Here is a 17,256-nt window from a genome sequence, read left to right as displayed (position 1 = left end):
TTCTTTCCTTATTTAACTGAGGACCTAGTATCAGTTAAAGTCATCTTACACAGCCGAATGAGCTTTGGGGGGATACCAAATTCAGGCATGGTTTGGAATATCTTTGGGCGTAGGGGGCTGTCGAAGGCTGCCTTCCAGAATTTGCCGTAGATTAAATCTCTGGTCAATGGTGGACTTGCCAGGTCTAAAGCCGCATTGGTATGGTCCAATTATTTTATTGACCATAGGCTTTAGTCGTTCGCAAAATATCCCTGACACTATCTTGTCGGCAATAGGGAGAAGACTTATGCTTCTATAGTTAGAGCATTCAGTCCTGCCTCCTTTCTTGTGGACGGGACACAGGATATTCAGGTTCCAATCATCGGGTACGCGTTCTTCCTGCCAGATGCTTATAACTAGCTAATGCATACACCTTATCATCGTGTCGCCTCCGGTTTTGAACAGCTCGGCTGGTAAGCCATCGGCTCCTGCTGCCTTATTATTCTTTAGCCGGTTCATTGCTGACTTTACCTCATCTTGGCTGGGCGGTATACATTCAATACCATCTTCTGGGATTTGATCTTTGGTATCTTCGTCGTCTTCGCTTCTATTGGACACCAAAAGTTTGGAAAATGCTCTTTCCATATCCTGAGCACACTGTCTGTATCAGTTACCAAATTACCTTGCTGGACTCTACAGGAGGATGTGCGTTCACAGGAGGATGTGCTTCTTTGGTAGAACTTTCCGACTTCTTTCTGGCTTCTGTACATCTAGAGTTTTTCACACTATCGCTTTACCATTTCTCTCTTTTTCCTGCGGAAAAGACGTTTGTCCCCCCATGACATCTCTATCGTGCGCTACGCGTTGCTATTGATTGTATAGTAGCCTTATGTGCCGCATTTTTAACTTCGGTAGCAGCACGACACTCCTGGTCATACCATGGATTCCTCGGTGGAGGTTTCTGGTATCCAAGTATGGATTTTGCGGCTGTTTGCATGGAATGGCAATACTTTGCCATTTTTCTGATATGTTATCGGGATGAGGAGTGCTTTGATTAAGCAATGGGGCTAGTTGAGTGGAATATGCAGTGGCTATCTGTTGTGATTGCAGCTTACCCATGTCTGATTTTCGTGTTGTGTCTGTTCGTACTTTTTTCGCTACGTTTAACCGTACCTTTGCTTCAACAAGGTAGTGGTCCGAGTCTATGTTTGCTCCTCGGAACGCGCGATGAATGTCACCCATCTATCACATACATATGTACATATGTTCCTACAACATTCCCGAAGGGACAAGGGAGACTTCTCTCATATCAATGAGTGCGATTCCTATTGGCTCAATGATATGGGACCTACGCCGAACGGCGTGTCTTACGACACCACTTGTAGAGAAGTTTTCCATGGCTTAAATACTCAGGAAATGTAGCCAGCATTACTGAGGGGGAATTTCGCCGCCGTTGAAGATTTGATGTTGCTTGGCCTGGGATTCGAACCGCAGACCTTCTGAGTGCAAGGCGGACGTGCTAACCATTGCACCACGGTGGCCCCTATCACAACGTGATCAATTTAATTTCATGTTTTTGATCCGGAGGCAGCCAGCAGGGACGTACGCAGGGGGGGGGGGGGCACAGGGGGCCCGGGCCCCCCCCGAAATGGTTTGGTCGAACAAAATTTGTTAAGCTGCTGTAACTAGTTATTATATTTTTATCTCATAAAAATGTTTGTATATTTGCAGATTTCAAATTGAAACTTATATTTTCTTAAGTTTCTGAACAGAAAATGTACATCATTAACAAGTTTTGTAAGAAAATATTTTAAAAATTTTTGTTTGTATGCTGTTTTTGAGAGAAACTTCCAATGAAGTTTGAATTACTTCTTCATGTCATATCATTTATGTCATATTCGAACCATATAGAGCTCTCGAGGCTTAAAACTCATCCTGTAACAACAAAAATAACGACTTCAGTATTGTGTGAGTATAAGAAAAAATGTCTATTGGATACAATGTATGAAGGGTCGGTCCTTCGTGGACTACATCTTGAAAGCCATTTAGAAATTTGTTTTACTGCCATCGCCAAAATTTTGTTATTCTATTTTAGACAAATTTGCTGCTAAACGGTATAAGAAAATAATGAAGACAAATGAATTTTTGTGCGTCACTTGATTATTTTCCTTATTATTACCGAAGTATAATTGTAGGCGTAGACTTTAAGGTTACGAGATTATATACACTAGGACACGATACAAATAGGTCTCATCAAAATAATGATTTTAGACTCCACACAGATATGTTTGGACGATATTCGTTTCAGACATGATGGAAGTATTTACCACCGTCCATTCGTCTGTATCTCTGTTTGTCTGGCAGGTTGGAACTCATGATAACTCTCGAACGGATCAACTGATTTGGTCCAAGTTTTGGATCTCGTAATGTTTTGTCCAAATTAAATTTAAGTCATATCGGTACCTCCGCCATAAAAGTTCAACAATTTTCTTTAAAATGGTCAAAGGGACTAACCGATTCGGTCTAAAATCGAACCTAATATGGACTATCTTCCACTCGCAAAATTACTTCCAAAAGTACATCAGGTTCCAAGAGAATATGTTTGGACAACATCTTCAGGTCACTCATACAAGTCTAACATAACTGCAGTTTAGAAACTGTTCGAGGATCGTTTGGACATTTTGTAGTCTTGTTTACAGCGATATCCTATTTTTCGTGGACAAGTTCATGCTTCCTGACAAAGCTCTAAATGCTACGGTGACCAACTAAAATAGCTTATGGGCGCCGTAACTTTTGAGTGGAGTGTCTCTCAAAATAAGATCCATTTCTAAAATTAATTAGCTATAAGGATCGATTGTTATTTGTCAAAACTATATAGAACTAAGTCCATCAAAGTGTTTGTCAAAGTGTCGAGTCCGAAAACTTCTAATCGTACAATTAAAAAAAAATTATAATGTTTTTTTTTTAACATTATATTAAAAGTAAAAAATAATCCTGAATCAGACTCTATCTCTTCCGGTAAATAACACTGTGCAGCATTTTTAAGGTAATCTTGTGCAAACAATTTGAAGTGAGGATTTTTTGAAAGTAATTAACAAAAGCGTTAATTATCGACTTTTTAAAGCAGCTCGGGGATATATCTCTGAAACCAAAGAAAATCTTCTTCTGACCTCTGAAGCAAATTTGTAGATAAGGACCAGAATAAAATATTTGGACAAATATTGGAAAACCTACATTTATTACCTCAAATTTTATAACATATGTATCTAAAAATTCCATAATTTGTATAGATTTCGCATCATATCCCCAAAACTGTTAAATTTTTCTTATATTTTCATTCGGAAACAAATCAACGACAACGGCAGCCGATATTCTTAAAAAGTAGGCTAAGGTCATCGAAATAGTAGCAAAGACAACGGCAATTCTTTGTGGTTGCAAAATTCTGCGATAAACTATAACGTGGGCCTGTATTTGTTTTATTATTATTATTATTATTATTATTATTCTTATTATTATTATTATTATTATTATTATTATTATTATTATTATTATTATTATTATTATTATTATTATTATTATTATTATTATTATTATTATTATTATTATTATTATTATTATTATTAAAAACTTCAATATACTGAAAACGGGGCTTAAATTTTACATGGCGACTTTACCGAATATTTTCTATTTTCAAATCTAAATATCCTACTCTGTAAATATTTAAAATTGTATCCTAAATATTATGAATTCTTTCTATTGAATTTATATACTTTGTACCAATATTTCATATAAAATTCGAAAAATCTATTTTTTTGTGTTAAAATTTTCAGTCCATCGCACGGTGGTCGAAAGTACTGATCTAGCGGCGCGAAATTAATAACTTGGAAGCGAATTGAGATACGTTACTGAAATTTGGCACAAACTCAGCTTGCACCTGTGGGTAATAATGGGCCAAATATGAACAATATCGGCAGATGTTTTGGTATAGCCCCCATATAACGGTACCTTAAGGTTTGAGGTATTTTGAGGATTAAAGCCACAATTTCGTAGCAAATGACCTGTAATTTGGTACTTAGGGTTCATAGTGGTCACAAAATATTTTCACCAAAAATTATGGAAATAGGTGCACGTTTTGATATAGCCCCCATGTAATCGTACCTCCCAATTTAAGGTATTTTGAATATCATGATCAAATTTTTAAACCAACTTGGCTGTAATTTTGCATTCCGTGTTCTCACTGCGTATAAAATCTTCTTACAAAACATTTTCAACACAGATTTATGTTTCGATGTAGCCCCTTTTATGGTACCCCCGATTCGTTGAATTTTTACTTTTTATCCCATATTTAATAACATATTTAGCTATAATATGGTATTATAGTGTCTCCGGGGGTAGAACTCCTCCTCGTAAACATTTCTCAAGATAGGTTCCTATTTTGATTTAGCTCCCATGCAAATGCTCAGCTAAATTAGTATTTACAACTAAATGGGAAAATTCTCATTGTTGTTGTAAAATACAAAACAAAAATGCATTTGAAAGAAGAAAAGTTCGAGGACATCGAAGCCGTTCCACATCCGATATGTCTGAAGAGTCTTTACCGAAGACGAAACATGCATGTCACATAGTGGTGGGTGTGTCTGTTCGAATCGTCGGCTTTCCTTTTTCACTTGCATAATAGATCATAAAGCTCGATTAAAAAAAATTAAAAAATTAATCTTAAAAAATGATCTTCGCTTAAAAAGCAAAAATTTTCAAATAAATAAAATCAGCTGAGCCAGGCTGGGGTTTGAACCCACGTCCTTGAAAACACAGGAAAAAAGTGTTGTCACGGCGTGTTAGCGTTCAGAGCCAAACTCATAACTTTCAAAGGCAGCGCTAGGCGTTTGTCATGAAAGCACAACTAAATGGGAAAATCCTCATTGTTGTTGTAAAATACAAAACAAAAATGCATTTGAAAGAAGAAAAGTTCGAGGACATCGAAGCCGCTCCACATCCGATATGTCTGAAGAGTCTTTACCGAAGACGAAACATGCATGTCACATAGTGGTGGGTGTGTGGGTTCGAATCGTCGGCTTTCCTTTTTCACTTGCATAATAGATCATAAAGCTCGATTAAAAAAAAATTAAAAAATTAATCTTAAAAAATTATCTTCGCTTAAAAAGCAAAAATTTTCAAATAAATTAGTATTTATTTCAAGCAAAATCCCATATTTTAAAAGTGCAGTTATCAGAAGATTTGCAAATATTTGCAGCCCTAATGTGGTTATTCGGTATCCAAAGACTCCACTATAATTCCCCAAAAAAATAATCGAACCTAAGTTCGTCCAAGTTTACAAGATGCACCCTATGGAACAAGCGCATACAACCCATAAAAACACTAAAAATTGAATTTTTTGAAAATTTATTGCTATATAACAAGTACCTCCAGACCCAAACTATTTTTTATAATTTAAATCACACCCTCTGCTATTGATTAAAAATAAATCTTGTGCAGTTTCATTACGAATTTATTTAACATTTAAATAAATATGAAGTTAATTTTTTGCAACAATTTTTTAAAATGTGATGCAACAAAATCTCTTGTATTTGATAGTGAATAACTGAGTGAATATTTACAACAACAAAAATGAAAAAAAAAACAAAATCTTTGTCTGCAAAGTGTCTGTAATCGATACAATGGAAAATATTTCGCAATTTTATAGTTCGATATTTTGACTTTTGCGCCGCTAGATCAGTGGTTTCGGCCAGTGTGCATCGGACAAAAATTTACCGAGATATTAGCTTTCGAAAGGAAACATTTATTGTGTTCTGTATGTAGCATAGAATCTAAAAACGTATTTTCCTCGAAGTGGCACTTTTGAAAGTGGGCACCACTGTTGCTCGAAAACGGATGCTCCGGTCTTTATATGTTTTTGTGGGACTATTATACACATAAATCATATGCTTACCGAGAGTCTTTAAAAAACTGCTGACGGAGTCCGAAAAAATATCAATTTTTTACAGTGCGCTTTTTTTTTTTTAAATTTTGATTTTAACTGTTCAAAATTTTAAAAATTGATTTTTTTAATTCCGTTCCGATAATGGACAAAATTATTAGGTTCGTAATGATCCCACAAAAATATATGCTGATTGGTTTATTCTTTTTCAAACAACAGTGGGTACCGCAAACTGCTTTAGTAAAAACAGTGCTTCATAGGCGGGCATTTATTTGTCAGAAAGATTATTCAAAAACAAAAAAAAAAAAATAAAAATTAGAAGGTAACTCAAGGTTTAACAGATTTCTTATAAAAATACATGAAAATGGCTTTTCTGATACTTATAAGTGGACATAACCCCTTAAAATAGCTTTACGTAACGCTACACAACATTTGAATTTTTCATGATTTTTGGTCAAGTTGGGCCCCCCCCGAAATGAAATCCTGCGTACGTCCCTGGCAGCCAGCTGCCCTTATGAATGTCGAGAATCTTAAGTCTTGTGCTGCTAACTACCATGTTTTTTGCCGCTGCAAAGTCTATCAGCCTCATACCATTGTCAGATGTTTCACTGTGGAAACTGAATTTCCCGACTGTTGGGCCAAAGATATTCTCCTTTCCAATTTTGCCATTAAAATCGCCTGGAATAATTTTAATGTCATGGGCAGGACAACGGTCGTATGTTTCTTGTAAGAGCTCATAGAATATATCTTTGGTGAGCATGAGCGCAGATAAGATAATGTTGAAAAAGTTGTTAACTCACTACCTTCAACTGGTGTTAAAGGTAGCTCCCCAGGCGACACCACGGGGAGGTCAGGGTCCGCTTGAAATGAAAGAGGGACCAAGATAGATCCTGAGCTTTTCCATGTTAAAGCCGGTCAGGACCGTTCATTGGTATCTTTCATCCCCTACGTTACCCATCCTCGAAACATTTTGAGCTTTTGTGAGGTACCAGAAGGAGTTGTCCGATATAGCTTTTTTCGGACTTGATTTAAGTTTGAGAGCATAGGGCTTTCACAAAGCATCGCCATCTTACACGCTTATTGTTCGTCGCCAGGTGTTTCTTGGTGATTTCGTGATCCATGGGGATTCCATTCAAGTGCCATCCTGATTATGTTATGAAAATTTTTTCTTATGGTGTGGCCAATCCATCTCCAATATTACAACTTGAAAATTTTAGACCAATGTGAGCCATTCATTTCTATAGTTGCTGTGCCCTCCAACCAATGTAGGTGGTCACCACCGCAGGTACTAAGAGCTGTAAGAGCTTTTGGCAGGAAGCATGGACTTGGTCACGAGAAAAACGTTTTGAAAGGAATCAAGAGTAGTACCTTTGGTAAAAATTTAAAAATCCTCGAACAGTTGAAAAACTACACTTATGCGAACATTTTGAACTTTTGTGAGGGAAGTACTCGAAGGAGTAGCTTCCTATGAACTTTCCTCAAACTTGATGTACCTTTAGAAGAAATTTTACGATGTGCAAAGTTTCGGCCAAATTGGATAGAAGATAAGACATCTGCAACATTGTTCGTTGGTTAGCGAGGACCTAGGTTCAAACTTCAGCCGGGCACATGCTAAATTGATATTTATTGTTGTCTTATTAGGACGAAGGTCATTATTGTGAAATTTTTAATTAATTTAATCAATTATGCATTTATGACCTAGGAAAATATAATTTTTATGGTGACGAAAACCAAATTAAACAAAATTAGTGTTTCTAATCAGCTTAACACCTCTGAAAATATTAATATGTACTTCCTCTAACAAACAAAACCCCTTATACATAATTTCAATTATTCATTTAAAATAGAACTCAATTTAAAAACAATTAAAACTTAATTCACTTACCTGAACATTAAAATTGAAGAAATATTCTGGCCGCAACGGACATGGTAATCCACATTTACAGGTACCCGATGTCAGTAAGTAATCCTTGATTTGAAATGGTGAACGTAATGTAACACCAGTTGGACTGTAAGAAAAGAGAAAACGGAGAGGGAGAAACACAAATTAATAAAACATGAATAAACCAAGAGTCAATAGTAAAAAGCTAATACAGTTAGAGGTCGAGAGAATACTCGTCAAGCCTTGTTGGGGTAGGACATTTTCTAAAGGGAACTTAAAAACAATTATTAACCATGTTTAACAACTGTATAGCGGGGCAAGGGGAAGACAAGAGTTTTTACAACAATAATAAAAAACAATTTTAATTAATTTGTTTTGTTATACCTTGTCGCAGCAGCAGTTGGGGTAGTAGGTGGTTAGATGACAACAACTTGAGTGTTACGACCCAAAAGAATGTGTTATATAACAAGGCGGCATACAGGCACCATGACGTTTATAGATTTAATACAGGAGATAAACTCAAGCCAAAGCTCAAGGCATTTTAGATTAAAAGGCAAGGAAGGGTGGATGGCTGGCAGGCAATATGTCATTGTGGTGGTGTCACGAGGAGGAGATACTTTTACTAAATATAAAATAATGTTGGCGTCGCCTTTTTAAATTGAAAATTTTATTTGCAACAAGCAGCTTGGCAGACACATTTGCCTCACACTCCTTACGCTTATATTCCCTCCACATAACCTACGAAGTCCTTTTGTTTTTACTTTGACTACATGTGTTATATTCACAATTAATTACTTTGACATATGGAGGTTAATTAAGTCCCTGAACAATGACGTCAGTACCATGTCCCAAGTAGGCCTATGTATGTATTAATGTCATTATGTTGTCTTTAAGTCTGCTGGAGTGTTGTGTTATGTAGACAATAAACACAAAAACACACTCATTAAAATTGTTATTCGTTTTTCTTCTTTGGCTGCTTTTCTTCTTTAGTGGCAGTTAAAGTTAAAAGGTGTGTTTAATTTCAGAGAAATGTCAATAGAAAATAAATGTTATGGGTATGATATACATAGGAACATGTATGTAGACATGTACGAATTATGTGTAAATTCGAAACGAGGGGAATTTGGTAATAGCTACAGATAGCCAAAGAGAGGTAAGGAAAGTAGGCAGCACAATCACAATTTTTAAACAATATTTTTTAAAGGACAATCACAGCAATGGGCCTGGGACTTTTTAAAGAGATCATCATAGCAATAGGCATGGATTTTTAATATTTTTTCAAGGGACACCATCGCAGTAATAGGCGTGTATTTTAAACAATATTTTTTTCATAGCACCATCACAGCAATAGGCGTGGATTTTTAATATTTTTTCAAGGGACCATCACAGCAATAGGCGTGGATTTTGAATATTTTTTCAAGGGACCATCACAGCAATAGGCGTGGATTTTTAATATTTTTTCAAGCGACCATCATAGCAATAAGCGTGGATTTTTAATATTTTTTCAAGGGACCATCACAGCAATATCCGTGGATTTTTAATATTTTTCAAGGCACCATCACAGCAATAAGCGTGGATTTTTAATATTTTTTCAAGGCACCATCACAGCAATAGGCGTGGATTTTTAATATTTTTTCAAGGCACCATCACAGCAATAGGCGTGGATTTTTAATATTTTTTCAAGGGACCATCACAGCAATAGGCGTGGATTTTTAATATATTTTCAAGGGACTATCACAGCAATAGGCGTGGATATTCAATATTTTCTCATTGGACCATCACAGCAATAGGCGTGGATTTTGAACATTTTTTCAAGGGACCATCACAGCAATAGGCGTGGATTTTTAATATTTTTTCAAGCGACCATCATAGCAATAGGCGTGGATTTTTAATATTTTTTCAAGGGACCATCACAGCAATATCCGTGGATTTTTAATATTTTTTCAAGGCACCATCACAGCAATAGGCGTGGATTTTTAATATTTTTTCAAGGCACCATCACAGCAATAGGCGTGGATTTTTAATATTTTTTTCAAGGCACCATCACAGCAATAGGCGTGGATTTTTAATATTTTTTTCAAGGGACCATCACAGCAATATGCGTGGATTTTTAATATTTTTTTTCAAGGGACCATCACAGCAATATGCGTGGATTTTTAATATTTTTTTTTTCAAGGGACCATCACAGCAATAGGCGTGGATTTTTAATATTTTTTTCAAGGGACCATCACAGCAATAGGCGTGGATTTTTAATATTTTTTTCAAGGGACCATCACAGCAATATGCGTGGATTTTTAATATTTTTTTCAAGGGACCATCAAAGCAAAATGCGTGGATTTTTAATATTTTTTCAAGGGACCATCAAAGCAAAAGGCGTGGATTTTTAATATTTTTTCAAGGGACCATCAAAGCAAAAGGCGTGGATTTTTAATATTTTTTCAAGGGACCATCAAAGCAAAAGGCGTGGATTTTTAATATTTTTTCAAGGGACCACACAGCAAAAGGCGTGGATTTTTAATATTTTTTCAAAGGACCATCAATGCAAAAGGCGTCGATTTTTAATATTTTTCAAGGGGTCATCAAAGCAAAAGGGCGTGGATTTTTAATATTTTTTTCAAGGGGCCATCAAAGCAAAAGGCGTGGATTTTTAATATTTTTCAGGGGGCCATCAAAGCAAAAGGCGTGGATTTTTAATATTTTTTCAAGGGACCATCACAGCGATAGGCGTGGATTTTTAATATTTTTCAAGGGACCATCACAGCAATAGGCTTGGATTTTTAATATTTTTCAAGGGACCATCACAGCAATAGGAGTGGATTTTTAATATTTTTTCAAGGGACCATCACAGCAATAGGCGTGGATTTTTAATATTTTTCAAGGGACCATCACAGCAATAGGCGTGGATTTTTAATATTTTTCAAGGGACCATCACAGCAATAGGAGTGGATTTTTAATATTTTTTTCATGGAACCATCACAGCAATAGGAACTATCACAGCAATAGGAGTGGATTTTTAATATTTTTCATGGGACCATCACAGCAATAGGCGTTGATTTTTAATATTTTTCAAGGGGCCATCACAGCAATATGCGTGGATATTTAATATTTTTTCAAGTGACCATCACAGCAATATGCGTGGATATTTAATATTTTTTCAAGGGACCATCCCAACAATATGTGTGGATGTTTAATAATTTTTTAAAGGGATTATCACAGCAATAGGTGTGGATTTTTAATATTTTTTCAAGGGACCATCACAGCAATAAGCGTGGATTTTTAATATTTTTTCAAGGGACCATCACAGTAATAGGCGTGGATTTTTAATATTTTTCAAGGGACCATCAAAGCAAAAGGCGTGGATTTTTAATATTTTTCAAGGGACCATCAATGCAAAAGGCGTGGATTTTTAATATTTTTCAAGGGACCATCAAAGCAAAATGCGTGGATTTTTAATATTTTTCAAGGGACCATCAATGCAAAAGGCGTGGATTTTTAATATTTTGTTCAAGGGACCACAATAGGCGTGGATCTTTAATATTTTTTTCAAGGGACCACAACAGGCGTGGATTTTTAATATTTTTTTCAAGGGACCACAATAGGCGTGGATTTTTAATATTTTTTTTCAAGGGACCACAATAGGCGTTGATTTTTAATATTTTTCAAGGGGCCATCACAGCAATATGCGTGGATATTTAATATTTTTTCAAGTGACCATCACAGCAATATGCGTGGATATTTAATATTTTTTCAAGTGACCATCACAGCAATATGCGTGGATATTTAATATTTTTTCAAGTGACCATCACAGCAATATGCGTGGATATTTAATATTTTTTCAAGGGACCATCCCAACAATATGTGTGGATGTTTAATAATTTTTTAAAGGGATTATCACAGCAATAGGTGTGGATTTTTAATATTTTTTCAAGGGACCATCACAGCAATAAGCGTGGATTTTTAATATTTTTTCAAGGGACCATCACAGCAATAGGCGTGGATTTTTAATTTTTTTTTCAAGGGACCATCACAGCAATAGGCGTGGATTTTTAATATTTTTTCAAGGGACCATCACAGCAATAGGCGTGGATTTTTAATATTTTTTCAAGGGACCATCACAGCAATAGGCGTGGATTTTTAATATTTTTTCAAGGGACCATCACAGCAATAGGCGTGGATTTTTAATATTTTTTCAAGGGACCATCACAGCAATAGGCGTGGATTTTTAATATTTTTTCAAGGGACCATCACAGCAATAGGCGTGGATTTTTAATATTTTTTCAAGGGACCATCACAGCAATAGGCGTGGATTTTTAATATTTTTTCAAGGGACCATCACAGCAATAGGCGTGGATTTTTAATATTTTTTCAAGGGACCATCACAGCAATAGGCGTGGATTTTTAATATTTTTTCAAGGGACCATCACAGCAATAGGCGTGGATTTTTAATATTTTTTCAAGGGACCATCACAGCAATAGGCGTGGATTTTTAATATTTTTTCAAGGGACCATCACAGCAATAGGCGTGGATTTTTAATATTTTTTCAAGGGACCATCACAGCAATAGGCGTGGATTTTTAATATTTTTTCAAGGGACCATCACAGCAATAGGCGTGGATTTTTAATATTTTTTCAAGGGACCATCACAGCAATAGGCGTGGATTTTTAATATTTTTTCAAGGGACCATCACAGCAATAGGCGTGGATTTTTAATATTTTTTCAAGGGACCATCACAGCAATAGGCGTGGATTTTTAATATTTTTTCAAGGGACCATCACAGCAATAGGCGTGGATTTTTAATATTTTTTCAAGGGACCATCACAGCAATAGGCGTGGATTTTTAATATTTTTTCAAGGGACCATCACAGCAATAGGCGTGGATTTTTAATATTTTTTCAAGGGACCATCACAGCAATAGGCGTGGATTTTTAATATTTTTTCAAGGGACCATCACAGCAATAGGCGTGGATTTTTAATATTTTTTCAAGGGACCATCACAGCAATAGGCGTGGATTTTTAATATTTTTTCACAGCAATAGGCGTGGATTTTTAATATTTTTTCAAGGGACCATCACAGCAATAGGCGTGGATTTTTAATATTTTTTCAAGGGACCATCACAGCAATAGGCGTGGATTTTTAATATTTTTTCAAGGGACCATCACAACAATAGGCGTGGATTTTTAATATTTTTTCAAGGGACCATCACAGCAATAGGCGTGGATTTTTAATATTTTTTCAAGGGACCATCACAGCAATAGGCGTGGATTTTTAATATTTTTTCAAGGGACCATCACAGCAATAGGCGTGGATTTTTAATATTTTTTCAAGGGACCATCACAGCAATAGGCGTGGATTTTTAATATTTTTTCAAGGGACCATCACAGCAATAGGCGTGGATTTTTAATATTTTTTCAAGGGACCATCACAGCAATAGGCGTGGATTTTTAATATTTTTTCAAGGGACCATCACAGCAATAGGCGTGGATTTTTAATATTTTTTCAAGGGACCATCACAGCAATAGGCGTGGATTTTTAATATTTTTTCAAGGGACCATCACAGCAATAGGCGTGGATTTTTAATATTTTTTCAAGGGACCATCACAGCAATAGGCGTGGATTTTTAATATTTTTTCAAGGGACCATCACAGCAATAGGCGTGGATTTTTAATATTTTTTCAAGGGACCATCACAGCAATAGGCGTGGATTTTTAATATTTTTTCAAGGGACCATCACAGCAATAGGCGTGGATTTTTAATATTTTTTCAAGGGACCATCACAGCAATAGGCGTGGATTTTTAATATTTTTTCAAGGGACCATCACAGCAATAGGCGTGGATTTTTAATATTTTTTCAAGGGACCATCACAGCAATAGGCGTGGATTTTTAATATTTTTTCAAGGGACCATCACAGCAATAGGCGTGGATTTTTAATATTTTTTCAAGGGACCATCACAGCAATAGGCGTGGATTTTTAATATTTTTTCAAGGGACCATCACAGCAATAGGCGTGGATTTTTAATATTTTCTCAAGGGACCATCACAGCAATAGGCGTGGGTTTTTAATATTTTTTCAAGGGACCATCACAGCAATAGGCGTGGATTTTTAATATTTTTTCAAGGGACCATCACAGCAATAGGCGTGGATTTTTAATATTTTTTCAAGGGACCATCACAGCAATAGGCGTGGATTTTTAATATTTTTTCAAGGGACCATCACAGCAATAGGCGTGGATTTTTAATATTTTTTCAAGGGACCATCACAGCAATAGGCGTGGATTTTTAATATTTTTTCAAGGGACCATCACAGCAATAGGCGTGGATTTTTAATATTTTTTCAAGGGACCATCACAGCAATAGGCGTGGATTTTTAATATTTTTTCAAGGGACCATCACAGCAATAGGCGTGGATTTTTAATATTTTTTCAAGGGACCATCACAGCAATAGGCGTGGATTTTTAATATTTTTTCAAGGGACCATCACAGCAATAGGCGTGGATTTTTAATATTTTTTCAAGGGACCATCACAGCAATAGGCGTGGATTTTTAATATTTTTTCAAGGGACCATCACAGCAATAGGCGTGGATTTTTAATATTTTTTCAAGGGACCATCACAGCAATAGGCGTGGATTTTTAATATTTTTTCAAGGGACCATCACAGCAATAGGCGTGGATTTTTAATATTTTTTCAAGGGACCATCACAGCAATAGGCGTGGATTTTTAATATTTTTTCAAGGGACCATCACAGCAATAGGCGTGGATTTTTAATATTTTTTCAAGGGACCATCACAGCAATAGGCGTGGATTTTTAATATTTTTTCAAGGGACCATCACAGCAATAGGCGTGGATTTTTAATATTTTTTCAAGGGACCATCACAGCAATAGGCGTGGATTTTTAATATTTTTTCAAGGGACCATCACAGCAATAGGCGTGGATTTTTAATATTTTTTCAAGGGACCATCACAGCAATAGGCGTGGATTTTTAATATTTTTTCAAGGGACCATCACAGCAATAGGCGTGGATTTTTAATATTTTCTCAAGGGACCATCACAGCAATAGGCGTGGGTTTTTAATATTTTTTCAAGGGACCATCACAGCAATAGGCGTGGATTTTTAATATTTTTTCAAGGGACCATCACAGCAATAGGCGTGGATTTTTAATATTTTTTCAAGGGACCATCACAGCAATAGGCGTGGATTTTTAATATTTTTTCAAGGGACCATCACAGCAATAGGCGTGGATTTTTAATATTTTTTCAAGGGACCATCACAGCAATAGGCGTGGATTTTTAATATTTTTTCAAGGGACCATCACAGCAATAGGCGTGGATTTTTAATATTTTTTCAAGGGACCATCACAGCAATAGGCGTGGATTTTTAATATTTTTTCAAGGGACCATCACAGCAATAGGCGTGGATTTTTAATATTTTTTCAAGGGACCATCACAGCAATAGGCGTGGATTTTTAATATTTTTTCAAGGGACCATCACAGCAATAGGCGTGGATTTTTAATATTTTTTCAAGGGACCATCACAGCAATAGGCGTGGATTTTTAATATTTTTTCAAGGGACCATCACAGCAATAGGCGTGGATTTTTAATATTTTTTCAAGGGACCATCACAGCAATAGGCGTGGATTTTTAATATTTTTTCACAGCAATAGGCGTGGATTTTTAATATTTTTTCACAGCAATAGGCGTGGATTTTTAATATTTTTTCAAGGGACCATCACAGCAATAGGCGTGGATTTTTAATATTTTTTCAAGGGACCATCACAGCAATAGGCGTGGATTTTTAATATTTTTTCAAGGGACCATCACAGCAATAGGCGTGGATTTTTAATATTTTTTCAAGGGACCATCACAGCAATAGGCGTGGATTTTTAATATTTTTTCAAGGGAGCATCACAGCAATAGGCGTGGATTTTTAATATTTTTTTTAAGGGACCATCACAGCAATAGGCGTGGATTTTTAATATTTTTTCAAGGGACCATCACAGCAATAGGCGTGGATTTTTAATATTTTTTCAAGGGACCATCACAGCAATAGGCGTGGATTTTTAATATTTTTTCAAGGGACCATCACAGCAATAGGCGTGGATTTTTAATATTTTTTCAAGGGACCATCACAGCAATAGGCGTGGATTTTTAATATTTTTTCAAGGGACCATCACAGCAATAGGCGTGGATTTTTAATATTTTTTTTAAGGGACCATCACAGCAATAGGCGTGGATTTTTAATATTTTTTCAAGGGACCATCACAGCAATAGGCGTGGATTTTTAATATTTTTTCAAGGGACCATCACAGCAATAGGCGTGGATTTTTAATATTTTTTCAAGGGACCATCACAGCAATAGGCGTGGATTTTTAATATTTTTTCAAGGGACCATCACAGCAATAGGCGTGGATTTTTAATATTTTTTCAAGGGACCATCACAGCAATAGGCGTGGATTTTTAATATTTTTTCAAGGGACCATCACAGCAATAGGCGTGGATTTTTAATATTTTTTCAAGGGACCATCACAGCAATAGGCGTGGATTTTTAATATTTTTTCAAGGGACCATCACAGCAATAGGCGTGGATTTTTAATATTTTTTCAAGGGACCATCACAGCAATAGGCGTGGATTTTTAATATTTTTTCAAGGGACCATCACAGCAATAGGCGTGGATTTTTAATATTTTTTCAAGGGACCATCACAGCAATAGGCGTGGATTTTTAATATTTTTTCAAGGGACCATCACAGCAATAGGCGTGGATTTTTAATATTTTTTCAAGGGACCATCACAGCAATAGGCGTGGATTTTTAATATTTTTTCAAGGGACCATCACAGCAATAGGCGTGGATTTTTAATATTTTTTCAAGGGACCATCACAGCAATAGGCGTGGATTTTTAATATTTTTTCAAGGGACCATCACAGCAATAGGCGTGGATTTTTAATATTTTTTCAAGGGACCATCACAGCAATAGGCGTGGATTTTTAATATTTTTTCAAGGGACCATCACAGCAATAGGCGTGGATTTTTAATATTTTTTCAAGGGACCATCACAGCAATAGGCGTGGATTTTTAATATTTTTTCAAGGGACCATCACAGCAATAGGCGTGGATTTTTAATATTTTTTCAAGGGACCATCACAGCAATAGGCGTGGATTTTTAATATTTTTTCAAGGGACCATCACAGCAATAGGCGTGGATTTTTAATATTTTTTCAAGGGACCATCACAGCAATATGCGTGGATTTTTAATATTTTTTCAAGGGACCATCACAGCAATAGGCGTGGATTTTTAATATTTTTTCAAGGGACCATCACAGCAATAGGCGTGGATTTTTAATATTTTTTCAAGGGACCATCAAAGCAAAAGGCGTGGATTTTTAATATTTTTTCAAGGGACCATCAAAGCAAAAGGCGTGGATTTTTAATATTTTTTCAAGGCACCATCAAAGCAAAA

The 17,256-nt window shown here is 35.9% G+C and overlaps 1 protein-coding gene across 3 annotated transcripts in view; it reads right to left on the bottom strand.

Annotated features, from left to right (window-relative positions):
- sba (six-banded) overlaps positions 1-17,256 on the bottom strand; it is a 762,450-nt gene that overhangs the window by 560,905 nt on the left and 184,289 nt on the right. For all 3 annotated transcript variants that reach the window (XM_073960711.1, XM_073960712.1, XM_073960713.1), the window contains exon 3: positions 7,800-7,923. In XM_073960711.1, the coding sequence (XP_073816812.1) occupies positions 7,800-7,923 (124 nt within the window). The remainder of the gene's footprint in view (positions 1-7,799; positions 7,924-17,256) is intronic.

Source organism: Musca autumnalis, unplaced genomic scaffold (assembly GCF_047663935.1).
Source record: "Musca autumnalis isolate F117 unplaced genomic scaffold, ASM4766393v1 scaffold_1, whole genome shotgun sequence".
In the NCBI taxonomy this organism is placed as follows: Eukaryota; Metazoa; Arthropoda; class Insecta; order Diptera; family Muscidae; genus Musca; species Musca autumnalis.
This window is presented reverse-complemented; position numbering and strand designations above follow the sequence as displayed.